Source organism: Labrus bergylta, chromosome 19 (genome assembly GCF_963930695.1).
Source record: "Labrus bergylta chromosome 19, fLabBer1.1, whole genome shotgun sequence".
NCBI classification, from domain to species: Eukaryota; Metazoa; Chordata; class Actinopteri; order Labriformes; family Labridae; genus Labrus; species Labrus bergylta.
Window position 1 is genome coordinate 3,701,866 of NC_089213.1, and position 17,532 is coordinate 3,719,397.

The window sequence follows — 17,532 nt, forward strand, 5'->3', positions numbered from 1 at the left end:
TTGTTTACGCGCTCCTTTAAAAATCCCTGCAGTGCCTCCCTCACTCACACAACACAAACAAGATTACAAAGAAGTATTACAGGCGTCTATTCTCCCTCCATGTTTTATGTTTGTGTATACCTCACACTTGTCAAATCTTAGAGAATCATTTTTCTACGAGCCAGGCCGAAGTGTGCAGCCGTGCAGGTGGGGAGGGCGCACCAATCAGGTTGCCATGGAGACCGTGCTGAAGTGCTGCGGGGTCCTCTGTGATTGGTTGAGAAAGAAGCGCGGCATACATATTACATATCGCAGAAGAAGGACGACTGCAACAAGGAGACGGGGCTCGGCAGCGAGCGCCGCCTCCCCCCGGGGGGGTCTCATGGTTTTCAAACAGCGTGAACGCCTCTTCAGTCGTGGCTTCTCACAGCTCGCTTTCAGAAAAGAAAGAGTTACATAAATCCTAAAGTGTTTCACTGCTGCGTCTTTCAGATGTATCAGGATCCGTGCTGAGGAAGCACATGTTCATCACAGAGACAGATGAGCTGAATGAGTGTGCGGAGAGACGGAGCAGCTCTGACCTTGAAGCTGAATCCATGAATGAAACCTGCAAATCTGAATTTTTTTCAAGATTTACTTTGGGCTTTTTTTTTTATGCCTTTATTGTAGAGAGAGGACAGTGGATAGAGTCAGAAATCAGGAACGGAGAGAGAGAGAGTGGAGAATGCAGGAAAGGAGCCACAGGCAAAAAAAGCTGGCAGCAACTCGACACAACATGAGGACAATGCTCCAAATCATCTTCTTCAAAATAAGCCAAATAGTAGTTGAACCAGATATTGTTGTTTTCTTCATATTAAAAAGTACAGGAGGCTGTGGCTAAGTTGGTAGAGTCGGTCGCGGGTTTCGATCCCCGTCTCCTTCAGCAACATGTCAGATGTGTCCTTGAGCAAGATGCTTAACCACAAGTTGCTCCCGCTGCTTCGCCGGCGGCGTGATAATGTGAATGGAATGAGTTACTTCTGATGGCCACTTTATATAGAAACCTCCTCCATCAGTGTGTGAATGTCTCGGTGTGACATGCCGTGTAAAAGCGAGCAAGAGAAAAGCGATACAAGCTCAAGTCCATTTACCATATATTGGTTTTGCAAAACAAAGACAACAGTTTTTTGCCTTTGTTGGATAGGACAGTGGATAGAGTAGGAAACCAGAGAGAGAGAGAGAGAAGGAAAGACATGTTGGAAGGGAGCCACAGGTCCGACTTGAACCCAGGTCCTTAAACATGAACTCCTTTATTACTTACATGTAACGAAATTGAAGTATTAAATATCAGTAATCGACCCTCTAAAGTAAGACAGCAGAAGACGCAGGGTTTGATAATGTTGAGATTACAGTTCAAACATTCAACAACACAGCTTTCTTCTTACTCCTGGTAATCAACCCAACATTGTCTGCTGTCTTCTTCCCTGGATTATTTCTTCAGAACAGGCTGGTTCTACTAAAAAAAAAACAGGATTGTGTATTGATCGACATCTTTTCAGGAATTGTGCTTTTCTCCTAAATTTACACACATATTTGACTTTTTTTTTACACTGTGCTCCACGTGTTTCTCTTCTCTGTTGCTCATCCGGGTTCGGGGACTTAGTTACAGCCTGCTGAGCAAGGTCGCCCGAATGATCCTCAGACATTTCCAGGGCCAGATGGGGATGTAAATCCTCCGAGCATGCTCTGAGTCTTCTCTCAGACGGAGCTGTTCCTGTGAAAACCCTCTGGAGGGAAGTGTCTCGAGCTAAACTTCAGACTCAAACCACCTCGACTGTCTCGCGTCCGTGTGAACGTGCAGATATTCCAACACGGGTCAAAAAATCCTGAATTAGACCCTCGTTAACGGTGCATCTGTTGTGTGAAAGAGCTGTCAAGTATAATGATTACGATGCAAGAAGGAGCTGCTCACATCAATATCTTAAAATCTAATCATTGGAGAGAACTGTAATATCTTATATGAAAGGAGTTTCTGGTTTTAAAAAAACACAAATAATCGCCACCAAACATTTTTTCAGTGCTTCTGATTTTTTTGTCTCTTTGTTTTGGTTTATTTTTTTGGCCTTAACTAAAATCTTTACTTTTGTCTTCTTCCTACAGACTCGATGAACTCAGAGCAACGACAGAAACTTGCCAAGGAGCGGAGGGAGGAAAGAGCCAAATATATCGGTGAGAAAACGTCTGTTCTGGACCGAAACAATACGAAACGCTCCTCAAACAAATCTCTTCTTGTAATGCATGAAGTGCTCATTTGTTGACTTGATGCATGGCACGTCTCCTGTTCTATTCCTCCTGCAGTATTAACATGCCTCTGTGTCCTCTGTCACTCTTTTACTGACGTGACTGACACAGTTACTGTCGTCTCTTATTGTCTCTCTCTCTCGCACGGCTTTCAGAACAACAAACTCAGCTGCAAGGTAAGGGGCTTCACTAAAAACCAATCAGAGTCCATCGCAGCCGCCACGCCATTAATCAAACTTAATAATAAAGAAACACTGCCATGATTTTACTTTTACAATTGTGTTTTTCTATTTTGTTTTCTGCTGTCATTCGGGGGACATTTCTGAACCCTGTGAACCCTCATCAGTTACATTTTTTTCCTTAGCTTCCTTTATGTTCTTCTGCATTCCCACCCAGCGTGCATGCCCAACACATATAATCATGGCTCGACTTTGTGACTGGAGAATACCACTTTTTTTTCTTCTGTAAATACTGTTCCAGCCCAAAGACATGACCGTCTAAATCTAGATTTCAAACCCTCACTTCTTCTCCCTGTGGGAAGGAGGCCAAAGCAGAGCAGAGACGTCCCAGGGAGCCTCGAGGCACTTGGTTTGTGAAAAATGAGCCGTCATTAGCAAGACTCCAGACCGGGGCCTCTCAGACAGATTAGATTTAATTACTACTTTCATTAGCATCAGTGATTTCGTCATGCTGCTGCAGCCGCGCCAACAGTTCAAGGGGGAATTCTGCCGCGTCTTTTATCGATACCATCCGAGGCTTTCTGAGCTGCATTAGATCTTAGATTAGTTAGCCTTCTGCAGTCTGCTTCTGCCTTTCCTGGTAGAGGACTGTGTGTTTCAACAGCTTTTAGTGAACTTAAAGCATAAATGTGGATTGTAAAGAATTGTGTGTTTTGTATTTGCATGTTTTTAGAGAATCTCTGCAGTAACAGACTCACAAGCTTTAAAATGACAATATTTTTCACCCCTGCTTCACAGAATTCAGACTTAATTAGATTTTTCCTTGGGGAGGAAATTGGATTAAAGGAGGAGTGAGGAGGGCTTTGTCGTTGATTATAAAGCTCAGACTTCTCCATCTCTTTGAATCATTAGTGAAGACGGGCTGCAGAAAACTGAACTTCACCTAACACAGGTGTTTTGTTTTGCAGCATTGCTACATCCCAGCTTAAACCCACCCCCAAAAAAAAAAAGAATCACGTCATAACTTTGGTCGGCTCCGGCATGTAACACCCCCCTCATCATCTTTCATACTGACCTTTTCAATGTTTTGTAAGCAGGCTTATCTGCACGCGATAAGAAAAGTGTTCGTCTTAAACTCAAAGGAGAGTGAGACAGCTGCTGCTCAGCACAAAAAAGGGAAGGGGGGTGCGGGTGGGGGTACTGTGTTTAAGAGGATTGATGCAGTTTAAATGCTCCTCTAAGAAATGAGCCGCAGCAGCGTATGTGCAAAGACAAACCGGTCTCTGCTGGAGGCCGCTGTTGTAGAACTCAGCGGGGGGAACTTCTGCTTATTTACTGTAACCGGGATTACAGAGCAATGATCACAGCATCGCCCATCTGCTTCACCCCGCTCCCGAGAGGCAAAGCAAGAGTTAAAGTGATGTTGCACAGCTGGATTTGAGGGCTTTCGATATATATCCACTCAATAGATTAGCACAACATGTTCAAAAGTGATTCTTGGTTCAAAGAGGATGAATCCTGTTGATTAAGGTTCCTCCATCATGAGGTCGACATGAACAACTATTGAATGGATTACGATAGTATATGATGCATATTGTCATTACCCCCCTTTAGATGTTATATAATAACTTTTGGGGTCCCTTAGGTTGGTTATTTACCTTCATCTGCTCCAATTCTCTCTGCTTTGATTTGTGACTAACTGAGCCTCAGCTGTACTTTGCTAATTTTCCAAATGTCAGTCTGCTAATTAGCTAAGCTCACATAATGAGCATGATAATTATCACCTGCTAAATGTCAGTGTTTAACTCAGTCATTATAAATGTGCCCCAATATCAATATGTAAATGTTTGTATTTAGCTGAAGCGCTAATGTCACTAATTAAAGCTTCACCTGTAGACTCCAAAAAAATGTAAATATACAAAGTTATTCCAGGAAGTGCAGTGTAAAAAAGTTTTTATTTTGTCAATGTTGTTAACAAATGTGGGGAGAGAAAGAGTCTGGGCTTTGCTAACAAACATGAAATAACAACTTAGCAACACTAGCTAGCTCGCTGTGAGCCTGAATTGGCTCAAAAAGCACATCATTAAAGGAAAACATCCGCAGCAATCATTTGTTTTCTAATTCTCTTTCTAATTATTTATCCTCCACTCTCGCTTCACTGTTCTCATTTAAACCTCTCTCTCTCTCTGTGGTGACCCCGCAGCTGCTAAGAAGGCCCAGTGGCTGGAGAAGGAGGAGAAGGCCCGACGTCTGAGGGAGAGCCAGCTGGAGGATCGCAGGAGGAAGCTGGAGGAGCAGAGGCTGAAGACTGAGAAACGCCGAGCCCTGCTGGAGGAGAAACAGAGACAGAAACTAGAGAAGAACAAGGTGAGGAAACGCGGTTGTTCTTGATTTTGTACTTTTGTTATTTTTCAAATTTACTGGTTTACACGTTATTGAAAAATTCCCAGCGCTTTACTTTTCTGCTTGTAAGCCCCCTTTGTTTTAACACTTCTTTAGAGTGTTGAAGTCAAGACCAGACTTTAAGACATACCAGAGACCAGAGGGCTCCGAGACCGAGACAAGACCGAGACATTTAGGGATCGAGACCAAGTCAAGACCGAGTCAAGACCGAGACAAAACCGAGACATTTAGGGATCGAGACCGAGTCAAGGCCGAGACATTTAGGGATCGAGACCGAGACAAGACCGAGACATTTAGAGATCGAGACAAGACCAAGACATTTAGGGATCGAGGCCGAGACAAGACCGAGACATTTAGAGACCGAGACAAGGCCGAGACATTTAGAGATCGAGACAAGACCAAGACATTTAGGGATCGAGACCGAGACAAGACCGAGACATTTAGGGACTGCGACAAGACCAAGACATTTAGGGATCGAGGCCGAGACAAGACCGAGACATTTAGAGACCGAGACAAGGCCGAGACATTTAGAGATCGAGACAAGACCAAGACATTTAGGGATCGAGACCGAGACAAAACCGAGACATTTAGAGATCGAGACAAGACCGAGACATTTAGGGATCGAGACAAGATCAAGACATTTAGAGATCGAGACAAGACCAAGACATTTAGAGATCGAGACAAGACCAAGACATTTAGGGATCGAGAGGTTCCCCCCCATTTCCAGATTGTTATGTTAAGCTAAGCTAAGAAGCTTCTGGCTGTAAATCCTACATACAGAAACAAAAGTAACCTCAATTTAAGAAGACTTTAATCAGTCAGATGAACAGTTAAGAGTGTGAGTACGTGCAAAGACTGACTCAGATTTGACTGTGTGGCCTCACAGGAGAGATACGAGTCTGCTATCAAGCGGTCGACAAAGAAGACGTGGGCAGAGATCCGGCAGCAGAGGTGGTCCTGGGCGGGCGGACTCAACCAAACCTCCCGCAGAGAAAGTGAGTTCGAGATAAACAACAAACCTCGACAACACTTCACAGCAGAACACAAAATGAATAGAGATTTTTATCACATCCTGAGAGTTACTCGAGCACTCGATCATGTTGAGGAAACGCTGCAGACTGTGACTCACCGGTCAGACTGATGCAACTCCAGGAAACAGTTCCTGAAGGGTTTGCAGTCAGAAAGGCGGAGAACAAGAAAACATAGGCTACTCAGTGATTTGTGATGTTAAACCTTTTTAATCCCTCTCTGTGTTTTTAGACTAAAAAGGGATTTTGGGTACCAATTTTCTCCACTTAAAAGTGATCACAGAGGCAGAAAATGAGCGACGAGGTTAGCTGTCATGACGTTTCATTAGCTCAGCAGTGTGAGGAGGGCTTTTCAGGGAGCTGTGAGCTAATTTTGCCTTTCAGACCTGTCCTGTTTTTTGGTCTCATACATGTGACTGGCGGCCTTTTTTTAACCCGTGACACCAAGGTGAAGACAAGTGTGAAAGATCCTGAATTTGTGCGAGCGCGCACGCGTGTGTGTGCGCGAGTCCTAGTTTCAAAAAAGCAGAAAGCAGTCCCTCTACTTGTTATATCTCAGAATACCAAACCCCTTCCCAAACTTTCCTTAAATTTCTCCCCCATTTCCTTGCAAACCCTCGATTCAGATTAATTCCTCCTTGTCAATAACGAGCCAGTTTGACCCTCAGGGATCGGTGAGTACACGCCCAGGTTCAGATCCAGACCGAGGGAAGCCGGCAGCCCAAAAAAATCCCCCCTTAAAGTCCTTAAAGCTGGGGGGGGGCCGCCCTTGTGAACACTTGTTGTGTGTTGCGTTCTCTCCGGTGCAGGCAGATGCTCGGCCTCCACGGTCAACTTGCCGAGACAGGTGGACCCTGTCATTAACAACAGGCTGTCCAAGTCCTCTGCCACGCTCTGGAACTCCCCCAACAGAAGTAAGGACGACCCGACGTCAATGTCCAACCAGGCTCCCTCCACCCTTCCCTTTCCCTTCCTCTTCATCCCCCACCTCCTCCTCCTCCTCCTCTAATCTGGTTTTTGATTTTTCTTCTTGATTTATTATAACTGTCGTCTCTGGTGGCCTGCCTGCCTGCCTGTGCTTGGTGACTTGGTCATTTACCACCTACTCCCTCCTCTTATCACGCTCTGGGTCTCGTATGCATCGTGTTTTTTATTTTAATTTTTTTATTTCAGTTGGTGGTGTTCATTGATTTGAGTGTCCTCTGCATTTTGATCAGCCTCCTCTCACATCGACCTCACTGTGTCACTATCTGTGGTATATTTTGGTTTTTTTGGGGTCATGGATTTGTTTGGGGTTCACATTTTGTCATCACACCTCCTTTTTCAGTTCGTCCCCCCTCCACTGTACTTGTTGGTGTGATGGTATCGGTGGTGGATATAAACGTGTCATTGTTACAAATGAAATTACAACAACATGTTATTCCTATATTTAGGTAAATGTGTTGGCGAGCCCTGTTTCCATGGTGATACAGCCTCCCGTGCTTGGTCAGATATTTATAGCAGTGCATTGGTGTTATCTTAACCGAACTCACCAAGTCCTCTTTCTACATAAGAACAGGAGGCGTCAATGATGTTCTCATATTTTTTCCTTACATGCTCAATTTCTTTGCTTTTTTTTTTTTTTAAAAACTTTAAAATGATAGTTTTACGCAAAGCAACATATGGTTTAAACAGCAACGTGTTTCTCGTCACAGCAGCATTACGTTTTATTCAAAGTTTAAATGATGTCAACACTAAACCGCAGCAAAGAATATGAACACAAGATACACAGTTGTTGGAGTATAATCCTCGGTTGTCGTTTCCTTCTGTTCTGAACGAGACGCGAGCATGGCAAAGCATTTGTTTGCAGAAATATGCCGCTTATATTATACTTTATTATAACGGATATTATAAGACTAAAGTAGCTCTGTCTTGATGTCAGATTGGTCCCGCTTCATCACCCGCTGTCATCACAGATCATATCACTCACAGTGCAATCAGCAGTCTGGCTCTCGGCTTCTGTAACCACCATAAAGATCCACATTTGGCGCTTGATCATCGCTAACTCAGATGCTCCGATGCTGCAGGAACAGGGAAAGGATAAAATCTGGTACTGAATCACTTTTCTGCAGAGCCGGGCTCAGATATCAGATCTCATGTTTCTGCCTTTAGGAGACGTTCTGTGATGCTGTGACGTTTTTTTAAGATCAGGCATCAATCTGCCTTCAGGTGAACGGTCGATCAGCCGCTCTGCTCGGCCCCTTCTTTTCCTGCCGCATTGGAGAGAGAGAGAGAGAGAGAGAGAGAGAGAGAGAGAGAGAGACGAGGAGGAGGGAAACCTCTGTTTCCTAGCAACAGGAGGTAGTGGCGTTATCAGTTCGTCATAAAACGTGTCGTTTCAAAAATGATCCTGCCAACGTTGCAGCAGAGGTGACTTTTATGTGCTGTTACATAAGGACAGCCAGAACGAGAAGCCGTTTTGTGTCGGTCTCTGCGGCTCTGTTTAGAGTGTATTTGTGTGTAGGTTTGTCATCATGTATACCTTTGTGTATGTCAGCAACACTACAATGAAGCATTGAAACGACGCAGTACTCGTAATCAACCATCACTAAAGAAAACATTTTGTTGTTGACGTTTTTGATTGAAGAGATCAAAAATACACACTCACTGTCGTGTTTGAAATGGTGTGTCCATCTGTGTGTTTTTATCTCCTGTGTAGTTGCATTTTTAAGGAAAAGGATGGAAAAAATTGAATTCCAAAACCTACATGGTCACATTAAATGTATGCAGAATTTTTAATTTGAGATAAAATTGAATTAGCTTTCCTGTTGAGAGTTCGGTTACAAGATGCATCTCTAAAGTCTGTGCCTTAAATATGACGCTACAGCCAACAGATTGTTAGCCTAGCATAAAAAGACTGAAAACAGATGGAATCAGCTAGCATGGACGAATCTGCCGAAGCAGAATTTGTGGTAAAAAAAAGTGAAATATTAACTCTGAATTATAGATTTCAAGAAGAGAAAGATGGAAATATTAAAGCAATGTAAGTTTCCAGCATTTTCTGCAGGTCTGAAGTTTTGAATTATTGAAGAGAAACGCTTCAAACGTTTGTTTCATTCAGTCAGCGTTGAAGGTTGAAGAAGTTTGGTCTCTTTTATAAAATATTCTGTGTGAAGAGTTTTTAGATCGAAGCTCTCACCCTGAATGATTCATCTGTCACTACTCCTTTTTTTTTTTTTACTGCGGCTAAAAAGATTCCCTCACATGCATCCAAAGTTTCTCACAGATACTTTCAGACTGATTTGATTCAGCTAGAATCAAAGATGGAAACAACCTGTGACATCAGGTTTGATTTCCTCATGAGAGAGTGAGTCTCCATCGGTCATCTCAGTGCACTTAGTTCATACATTCTGCTGTTGTTCGATGTCATATGAGCTGAACTTTCATCACGTTGCTCTTACAGTTTATCATCAGGACGTTTGAAGGTCAGACGAGTGTGTTGCTTTAAGAATAAATCGGACTAATGAAAACACCTGGCCTGTGCACTGCTTTGAGTTTGAGTGAGGCCAAATTTAAAAAAAAAAAACAACAACTTGGTTTTGTGATGATTCAAATTAACTTGGACTCGCTCCTCTGTGTGTCTTTATCTAAAGGCTGCAAAACAACATGTTGCCTCTTGCTTTTTTTTTTTTTAACTTCTGGCATTTTGATCGACTAAATAAACACACATAATAATAATAATGATGTTTATTTACCTTTTTATTTTACTATCTTAACCCGGGACTGTTTCACTGGACAACATCCTCCTTTGAGAGGAAGAATTTATTTCTTAGGATGTTTCCTGCAGCACACCAACACAATCTAAAGCTCCCCTCTGCTTTAGACGGAGGCAGGGTGTGTGTGTGTGTGTGTGTGTGTGTGTGTGTGTGTGTGTGTGTGAGGATGTGCTGACATCATCACGCAGCGATACCCCTCCATCAGTGTGTGACAGTATACATGTGTACTGTTTTATTTGTGGTGAGTATCAGTGTGCTCAGGCAGGTGACCCGACACTAACAGCGCCCTCTTGTGTCAGCCCGCAGCCTGCGTCTGAGCCCCTGGGAGAGCCGGATCGTGGAGCGGCTCATGACGCCGACGCTGTCCTTCCTGGCTCGCAGTCGCAGCGCCGCCACCCTCCTCAACAACAGTGACTCCCGTGAGTATGGCGGAGGAATCACCCTTTAACTTTCAGTCCTACTGTGATTCCCTTTCTATGTTTGAGTCTTTAGCTTCCCCTTCTTACACTTTCTTTTCATCCCTTTAACTGTGATGACGTGTAATTTGATTGGATGCTCAAAATACAACTCCACATAAGTTATTTTGATACTAAACCTCGAAGCGACCCTTTATAAACATTTGAAAACAAGATTCATTTTCTATGAATGATGTTCATCTCAAATCTGAATCGGTTGTTATCTGTTTGATTTTTGAGGCCTCTGAGTGGGCGGGGCCGTCTCTCTTACACAATGCGGTGGCAGGGCCTATGGCTGTGGAGATGTAAGAGGGGTTCAGTGAAGAAAAGCACGTATATAAACATGTTTGAGCCTCTGAAAGAAACATAAACTGAAGGAAGTGTTGTTCCATCCATGTGAACACAGAGCCGAGAACAACAAACCCCAGAGGGAGTTTGACTTCACTCTCTCTTTAGGAAGTCATGTGTTCGTTTTGTGAGGATTTTATCATCACTCTGCATGTTGTGTCTGTTTGTGCGTGCGTGCGTGCGTGCGTGTGCGTGTGTGTGTGTGTGTGTGTGTGTGTGTGTGTGTGTGTGTGTGTGTGTGTGTGTGTGTGTGTGTGTTTCGGGGCCCTGACCTCGGCCCCCGCTGTCGCTCTCTGCATGTCCGTGTGTCACTCAGACTCTCATCACTGCTCCCGTTCAGCCTCTGCCAGCCCGCTCAACGCCTGCTCCCACCACCACCCGCACCAGAATGCCGAGCGCTGGAGGGTCTCCTCGGCCAGCACGCCCGACATCACCCAGAGACAGCGCCGGAGAAACTCCACACCGGTACTCGCCACAGAAAACACTCAACTCATCATCGCATAAAGAAGTTGTCAAAAAAAAAAGGAATACATTGAATAAGGAAAATAAATTGTCAGGCCATTTGTAATTTCTTTTAGTGTTTTAATGGAATCTATAGCTGTCAGGTTTCATCTGGGACATTTGGTATCGGACTTAGCCTGTTGTCATAACTGGTTGTTGCTGGTGTCACTTTTCCCTTCTAGGTGGACAAGAAGAAGAAGGAGAAGAGAGACAAGGAGAGGGAGAATGAAAAGGAGAAGAACTCTCTCTCTAAAGAGAAAGTGCAGAAGAGGAGACAGACGACGTCCCCCACCACCACGACCCAGAGATCCAGACCAGAGACCAGGTACCATCTCCAAACACACACACATATAGAGATAGAGAGAGAGAGAGAGAGAGAGAGAGAGAGAGAGAGAGACAGAGAGAGAGACAGAGAGACAGAGAGAGAGAGAGAGAGAGAGAAGGTTAATGTCTGACAGATGGTCTAAGGTGCTTTAATCTAACGACTAAAAGAGACTCTGCTGGACTCCATTCAGGCAGTCAGCAGTCGAGGTTCAGTCTGCCAGCAGCATGACTGTGTGAGGGGTTTTTCCTGAGAGGGGAAAAAAAGATGGCTCGTTGCCTCCTCTCCTCTCCTCTCACGTTACACCCCCCTACAGCCAAAGAATCATGGCGACCGAATGTGGGGTTTCAGATTCACACAAACTGTATGACCTAGTTTTGTCTTTATGTAGCACCCTGGGAACCTCATCGTCTCTTCCTGCTATGAAACCTCATCTCTTATGCCTCTTCTTTTTCACTCAGTCTCATATTTCATCTCCTCTGCTTCCCATCAGCACGCCGAGGTCCAGAAACAGACCCCCGTCCCCCGCCGCCCCCAAAAGTCGGCCCTTGTCCCCCCTGGTGCCCGCGGTGGCCACAAAGACGCCCACGGGCAAGAAGGCTCCGTCTCCTTCTGGCACCAAGACCCGACCCAAACGAGCCCAGACGCCCGCCAGGGTGCAGCCCCAGGCGGTCTCCACAGTCGCCGTGGAAACAGGCCAAGAGACCCTGCAGCCCAATGCACCAGAGGAGAAAAAAGGTGAGTGTGTGTTTTTTTTTTTTTTTTTCGCCAAGGAGACAATATCCGAGCTTCAAGGTGACCTAGAGGTTGTTTTTTTTTGGCTGACATTAGTGATGCAGTGTGAAATTGAGTGTGAGCACACATGACTCCTGCAGGGTCAAAAACCTCTACAGTAGGTCTTTACTGAGTGGACTTCACTCCGGTCTATCGGCATCAAACTGCAGAGATGTTGCACATTGGAAGGCTTCAATTCAGTTCTGTAAAATACCTTTTCTTGTGCAAGTCCACATCAGACTTAAAACGTCTTTAATGATTGGTTTAGACATGGTGTCCACTGAAAATCCCTCATCTTGAATATCCCTTTAATATCAAGCTGAAATGTTTTGACTGTTAACCACAAAAGCACCTGTGCTGAGAAACGTTTCATCTTTTTATTGATTAGTCAGACCTGTTGGAGACTTGGAATTAGGCATAAATTTTTTTTTATGTGCAACAGTCCAAATTATAGAAATATGTGAACACGGCAATAGCGCCCCGATGAGGAACAACACAAGTGAGCTGAGATCGCCTTAAAGGCTTTATATGTGATTTTTTGATCCAGCAGATGTCGCCCTTGAGCACCAGCATGAAACCAAAACAACTCGCGCTGCATTGTTGTGTTAGCATGCTAATGCCAGCGATCTTTATTATGCTCGTATCTTCACACTGCATGTAAATTTACCTGAAATGAGCGTGATCTAGAAACACAGTTAAGCAGTGAGTACAGTATGTTATTCTTCTTTTCTCTAGTCCCTCAATTAAACAACTTTTATACACGAGGGGAGGAGTCAGCCGGCCGTCCGGGCGATGTAAACAAAGTGAAGATAGGACTCTGAAAACATCACAGACAGTGGGACTCGGGTGTTACACCCATTGTAGACAGTCATGACTCACAGAGTTATTTTCAGAGGATATACTTGATTTCTATTATATTTAAGTGTGAATAATCACATAGAAAGTCGGGGTCTCCGCTCGCTTCCAATCAAACCCTGCAGCGGTTAGTTTACGGTGAGAACGATATCAAACCGAAAAACAGAACAAATAACTGATTGACTCTTCACACTCCAGTAGTAGTAGTGCTATTAACAGCAGCAGCAGCAGTAGTAGTAGTAGTAGTAGTAGCGCCCATCACAGGGATATTTTGGGTTCAACCTCATTAACAGGAGAAAGCTGAGGCATGCTGTCCATTTGTATGTACAGTCTGTTTATGTTCACTGACTTACTATGCCACTCAGCGAACATGAAGAATAAGAGGCCCTTTAAAGCTCTTCTGAGGAGCTGTCACTGTGTTTATGAAGTTAATAATGATGCCTCTTTATCACCAACAAAAGCAAACAAGACCATCAGCACGACGATGACATTTTTCACAGAAACGTTTCTGGATGAGTGATATGATTGACAGCAAGAGGAGATATTTTGTAAAAAAAAAAACACTGCTGGGGGCCCCATGTACGGGGAACATAGTCCTCCAAGCAGGCGGCCCTGGTTCGAGTCCGAGGCTCCTTTCCTGCATGTCATTCCCCCCCCCCCCCCCCCCCTTAATTTACAATTTATAATTTACAATTAGGCACAGAAATCCCCAAAGATAAACCTTTAAAAAACAACTCGACTTGCACATGTCCAGAATGAAATCAGCAATGCCCACTTTGTCCACAGGGGTCGCCAAAATCACCACAAACAAAAAGTTCCTCACAGGAGTTTTATGTCTCTTTTGGATAAATTAGCTCTGCAGAGTTGACACTTTATTTGAATTGTTAATTGATAAAAAATAGAAATACAATCACAGCTTTGCAGTGTTTAATAAATATAATCATCGGATATTCTCAGGAAACGTTTCCTCATCTCAGTCCAGAATTTAAGATCAGAATATTCTTCATGAATTCTCGTCCTTCTCTCTGACAGGCTCGGGGAATGTTCCTGCCATCGTGGTCTCCTCTGCCCCTCTCACACCTCCCTCCCTCAGCACTCCTGACGTATCAGCCGCCTCTCCAGCTGTGCCAAATGTAGAGCCCGCGGCCTCTGCTGCTGCTGCTTCTCCTGCTGCAGCAGCCTCCCCCAGTAATCCTGCTCCTTCTGCTACAGCGGCAGCCCCCTCTCCCGCACCAGCCAACAAACCCTCTGCGGGCACCAACAACCAGGAGGAGGCCGCTCGAGTCCTGGCAGAGAAACGCAGACAAGCCAGGGAGCAAAGAGAGAGGGAGGAGCAGGAGCGTCTGGAGCAGGAGCAAAGAAACAGGTCAGACAAAAAACGTGTCTGAACTCACACTTTTAATGGTTACCTTTCTAAAATCATTGATTAGACAAAGAAAGACATTTTAGTTTACACTCAGTGCTTCATTTCTGAATAGTTTGTATTTCAGTTGGCAGTGATTGAAAAACTGCACCGTTTAAACATAGAATAAATTAAATTAATACATTTTTAATACTTTTCTGATGTTCTTATAACTTAAGCTGCCTGTAGATGAAGTTAACATTTTTACCTGATCCTGTGATTGACTGGCGGTCAGTCCAAGGTGTACCCCGCCTCTCGCCCAATGAGAGCTGGGATTGATTCCAGGCCCTTCGCGACCCCAAAAGGGAAAAGTGGTCTAGTTAATGGATGGATGGATGAAAAACTGACCTGCTGTTCCTTAAAAAAATAATCCGTTTTGTGTTAGAAATCAAATGTTAATTATTTTCCTCTTAATACATTTTTTTTATTTTTTTTATTTAGTATCTAACAGCAGAGTGGTGACGTATTTCAAACTGAAACGGGATATAACCAATCACAAGATTGAAGGCGGGGCATAACATTTGGAAACATTTCATTGGATTGTTTGCTTCGACAAAGCTTTTTTAATTGGTTGAAATATGTTTAAACACCCCTAAATTGGCCTGGGTGATAAGACGATAGCGATAAGGCCAAGCGATGTTTTCCAGCACCGTGAAATGTTCTTATGATTGTGTAATGTTCCTCTGTTGAAGTATAGAATATCTCATTTCATTTAAAGTTTTTATTTTCTTCAAAATAAAGATGTTTTGTTGATGTGAGGCCTACTTTTTCATGTCACAACTTAAGCTGAGCAGCAAATCTGCTTCTCCATGGAAGTCAAGTTCTTTGACATTTTGGAAGTCAAGGTGGTGAAAAGCTGAAGGTTGATTTGATTATAACCCCAGAAACTTCTCATCTGTCTGCATGTGTTTGATCTGAAGATGGGGAACACTGTATTGTAACACCGATGTGTCTCTTCAGGGTCCTTCGTGAGGAGGCGATGGCCCGCGAGGTGGAGGAGAGGAAGCGCAGAGAGGAGGAGGCCAAATTCATGGCCGAGCAGCAGCGTCTGAGAGACGACGCCCAGCGAGCTGAAGAGGAGAAGGAGGCGCAGGAGAGAGCTAAAGCTGAGCAGGAGGAGAACGACAAGCTGCAGAGACAAGTCAGTGACCAGGAGCCAGAGAGCTGTCTCAAGTGGCTGATTTACTTTCTTCTAACTAAGAACACTTTAAGACTCCTGTTCCATTTTACTCAATCCAGCTAACTAGCCTGATTAAACCAGCGTGCGAACAAGTCCAGGAGGCTGTGAGTCCTCTGAGGGAGGCTTTATCTGAAGGTTTAGATCACAAAATCATGTCGAGTGATTGTCATCCATCCATCACCGGCTTGTTGTAAACACAGTAGCCGGTAAAAACAATAAGCCGGTAAATTGGCCTCTTATCTACCTGATCAATTACATGCTAACACAGAGTGTGATAAAAAGGAAAAACTACAAATGTTGTTGGCTAGTTTGCTGATTTCTTTGTAGAGGACTAGAGACAGTTTATGTGAAAAAATCCAAGGATGTGTTGTTAAAGGATACTCCAGAGTGGCTCCTCTACTGACTTAAAAATGTGCAAAACCGGCTAACACCAACAAACCACCTTCACCCGCCACAACACTCCAGGTTTCAGTAGTCCTTTAAAAAAAAGATTTAACTTACAGAACTTCCTGGTTTAAGAAATGAATGAATGGAAAAGCAGTGAACATGAATCACAATGATTTTTTTTTTTTACATCTGATAAAGGAAGAATGTTGCTAAAGTTGCTAGCTAGCTTACATAACAAAATTCTGACTTGCGTCTGTAACGTTTATCTTTCTATTTACTCCCCAACTTAAGAAAGCAAACTACATCAGATCAGTGCATTGTCACTGAGCTAGCTAGCTGGTTGCCTACCTTTGCTAAAGCTAATGAGGCTTCGAATAAACCAATGACGTCGCTCAATCCCGTTCAGTCTTATGTCAGTTAACTGTTTTGGCTAATGCGCGGGATGCTAGCTTGACTCTACTGAGTACAAACGCAAGAAACTGAATGCTAAAGGCATGCTATGACTTTATAAGAGTTTAATTAAACATGTTTTACCGTACTTTTAGAACTGATTTTATCCCTTGGTAGATTTTTAGGTATATTTATGTGTCTATATATTTATGTTTTTCTTTCTGTCACACTTCTTGGGGCTGGGAGAACAGCATTACGTCTTTTTTATGTACGCAGATACATGAGAAAAATTACAAATACATGGAATCTTAAATCTTGAGTATATTCTCTGTAATTTAGTTTATTATGACTCCATGATTTCATCGAAATAACACCTCATTGAACGCTGGACGTGTATTTAATCCTGCTCTGGTTGCTATCAGTCCCAACACTTCATCTGTGAGACACTACGATCAGTCCCTGTTAACTGTAAATACTGTTTAACCCTCTAAATTTCCATGGACCACCATGACCCCCCCGTGATCCCCACATGCAGTAAGCCCATTTACCATCTGGGCAGATTAATGCATATAGGATGCCTGAGCTGTCGGAGTGGGGGAGCGGATGAGGGGATACTGTACATGAGGCCAAACATCAGGCCCCGGTCGGGCACCCTGTCTGGCATCTGGGCAGATTAAAGGAGAGGAGAGTTAGTGCGGCTGTCGGGAACGATGTGTGTGTCAGGCTAGTCAGAGGGCCCTTGTCTCCTGGTCTGGCCCGGCCCGATGCCAGCTGGTGACCTCCATAATGGTGATGAGCGCAGGCTGAGGGAGCCATTGTGATCCGCGTAGATAGTGACAGGCCTGTGTTGCTTCTGTCTCGCACACTCGTCTCTGCAGTGGGCTGATAGTCGGAGAAGCAGCGTCAGTGTACGCCTCGCCTGAAGCTATCAGCCATGCTCCACTCTCCTTTTCCCCTCAATTAGACCTTTGTTCAGGCCTTGAAGGAGACTCGCACCAGACTAAAGTGGCCTCATATTCAAGTGTTAGGCTCTCTCTGCAGGGTAAATCCAGTCTACTGTTTAAGAGTTTGGCCAGTATAGTCAACTTATATCGAAGGTTCAATTATTTATTTGAAAAGAAAGCAGTTGCACTTGACATAACTGGTTAATACCCACAACATAATTTAAGTTTTTATTGCTCACATCTGTTGGCTCGGTGCTGAGTATGAAAAGCCAGTGAACCGTGTAATAGAGTTACTGAAATGATAACAGCTCAGGCCTGAAGGCTGCAGAGTCAACTGAGCATCTGCTGCC

The 17,532-nt window shown here is 44.0% G+C and overlaps 1 protein-coding gene across 6 annotated transcripts in view; it reads left to right on the plus strand.

The window, feature by feature from the left end:
- The window catches only part of LOC109990229 (MAP7 domain-containing protein 1), a 39,968-nt gene that overhangs the window by 20,035 nt on the left and 2,401 nt on the right, over positions 1-17,532 (plus strand). The window contains exons 3-13 of one of the 6 annotated variants that reach the window (XM_020642276.3): positions 2,119-2,187; positions 2,415-2,435; positions 4,642-4,805; positions 5,728-5,836; positions 6,679-6,783; positions 9,924-10,043; positions 10,744-10,892; positions 11,111-11,253; positions 11,744-11,988; positions 13,912-14,245; positions 15,242-15,422. In XM_020642276.3, the coding sequence (XP_020497932.2) occupies positions 2,119-2,187; positions 2,415-2,435; positions 4,642-4,805; positions 5,728-5,836; positions 6,679-6,783; positions 9,924-10,043; positions 10,744-10,892; positions 11,111-11,253; positions 11,744-11,988; positions 13,912-14,245; positions 15,242-15,422 (1,640 nt within the window). The remainder of the gene's footprint in view (positions 1-2,118; positions 2,188-2,414; positions 2,436-4,641; positions 4,806-5,727; positions 5,837-6,678; positions 6,784-9,923; positions 10,044-10,743; positions 10,893-11,110; positions 11,254-11,743; positions 11,989-13,911; positions 14,246-15,241; positions 15,423-17,532) is intronic. The other 5 variants (XM_020642278.3, XM_020642279.3, XM_020642277.3 and 2 more) reach the window with 5 other exon arrangements.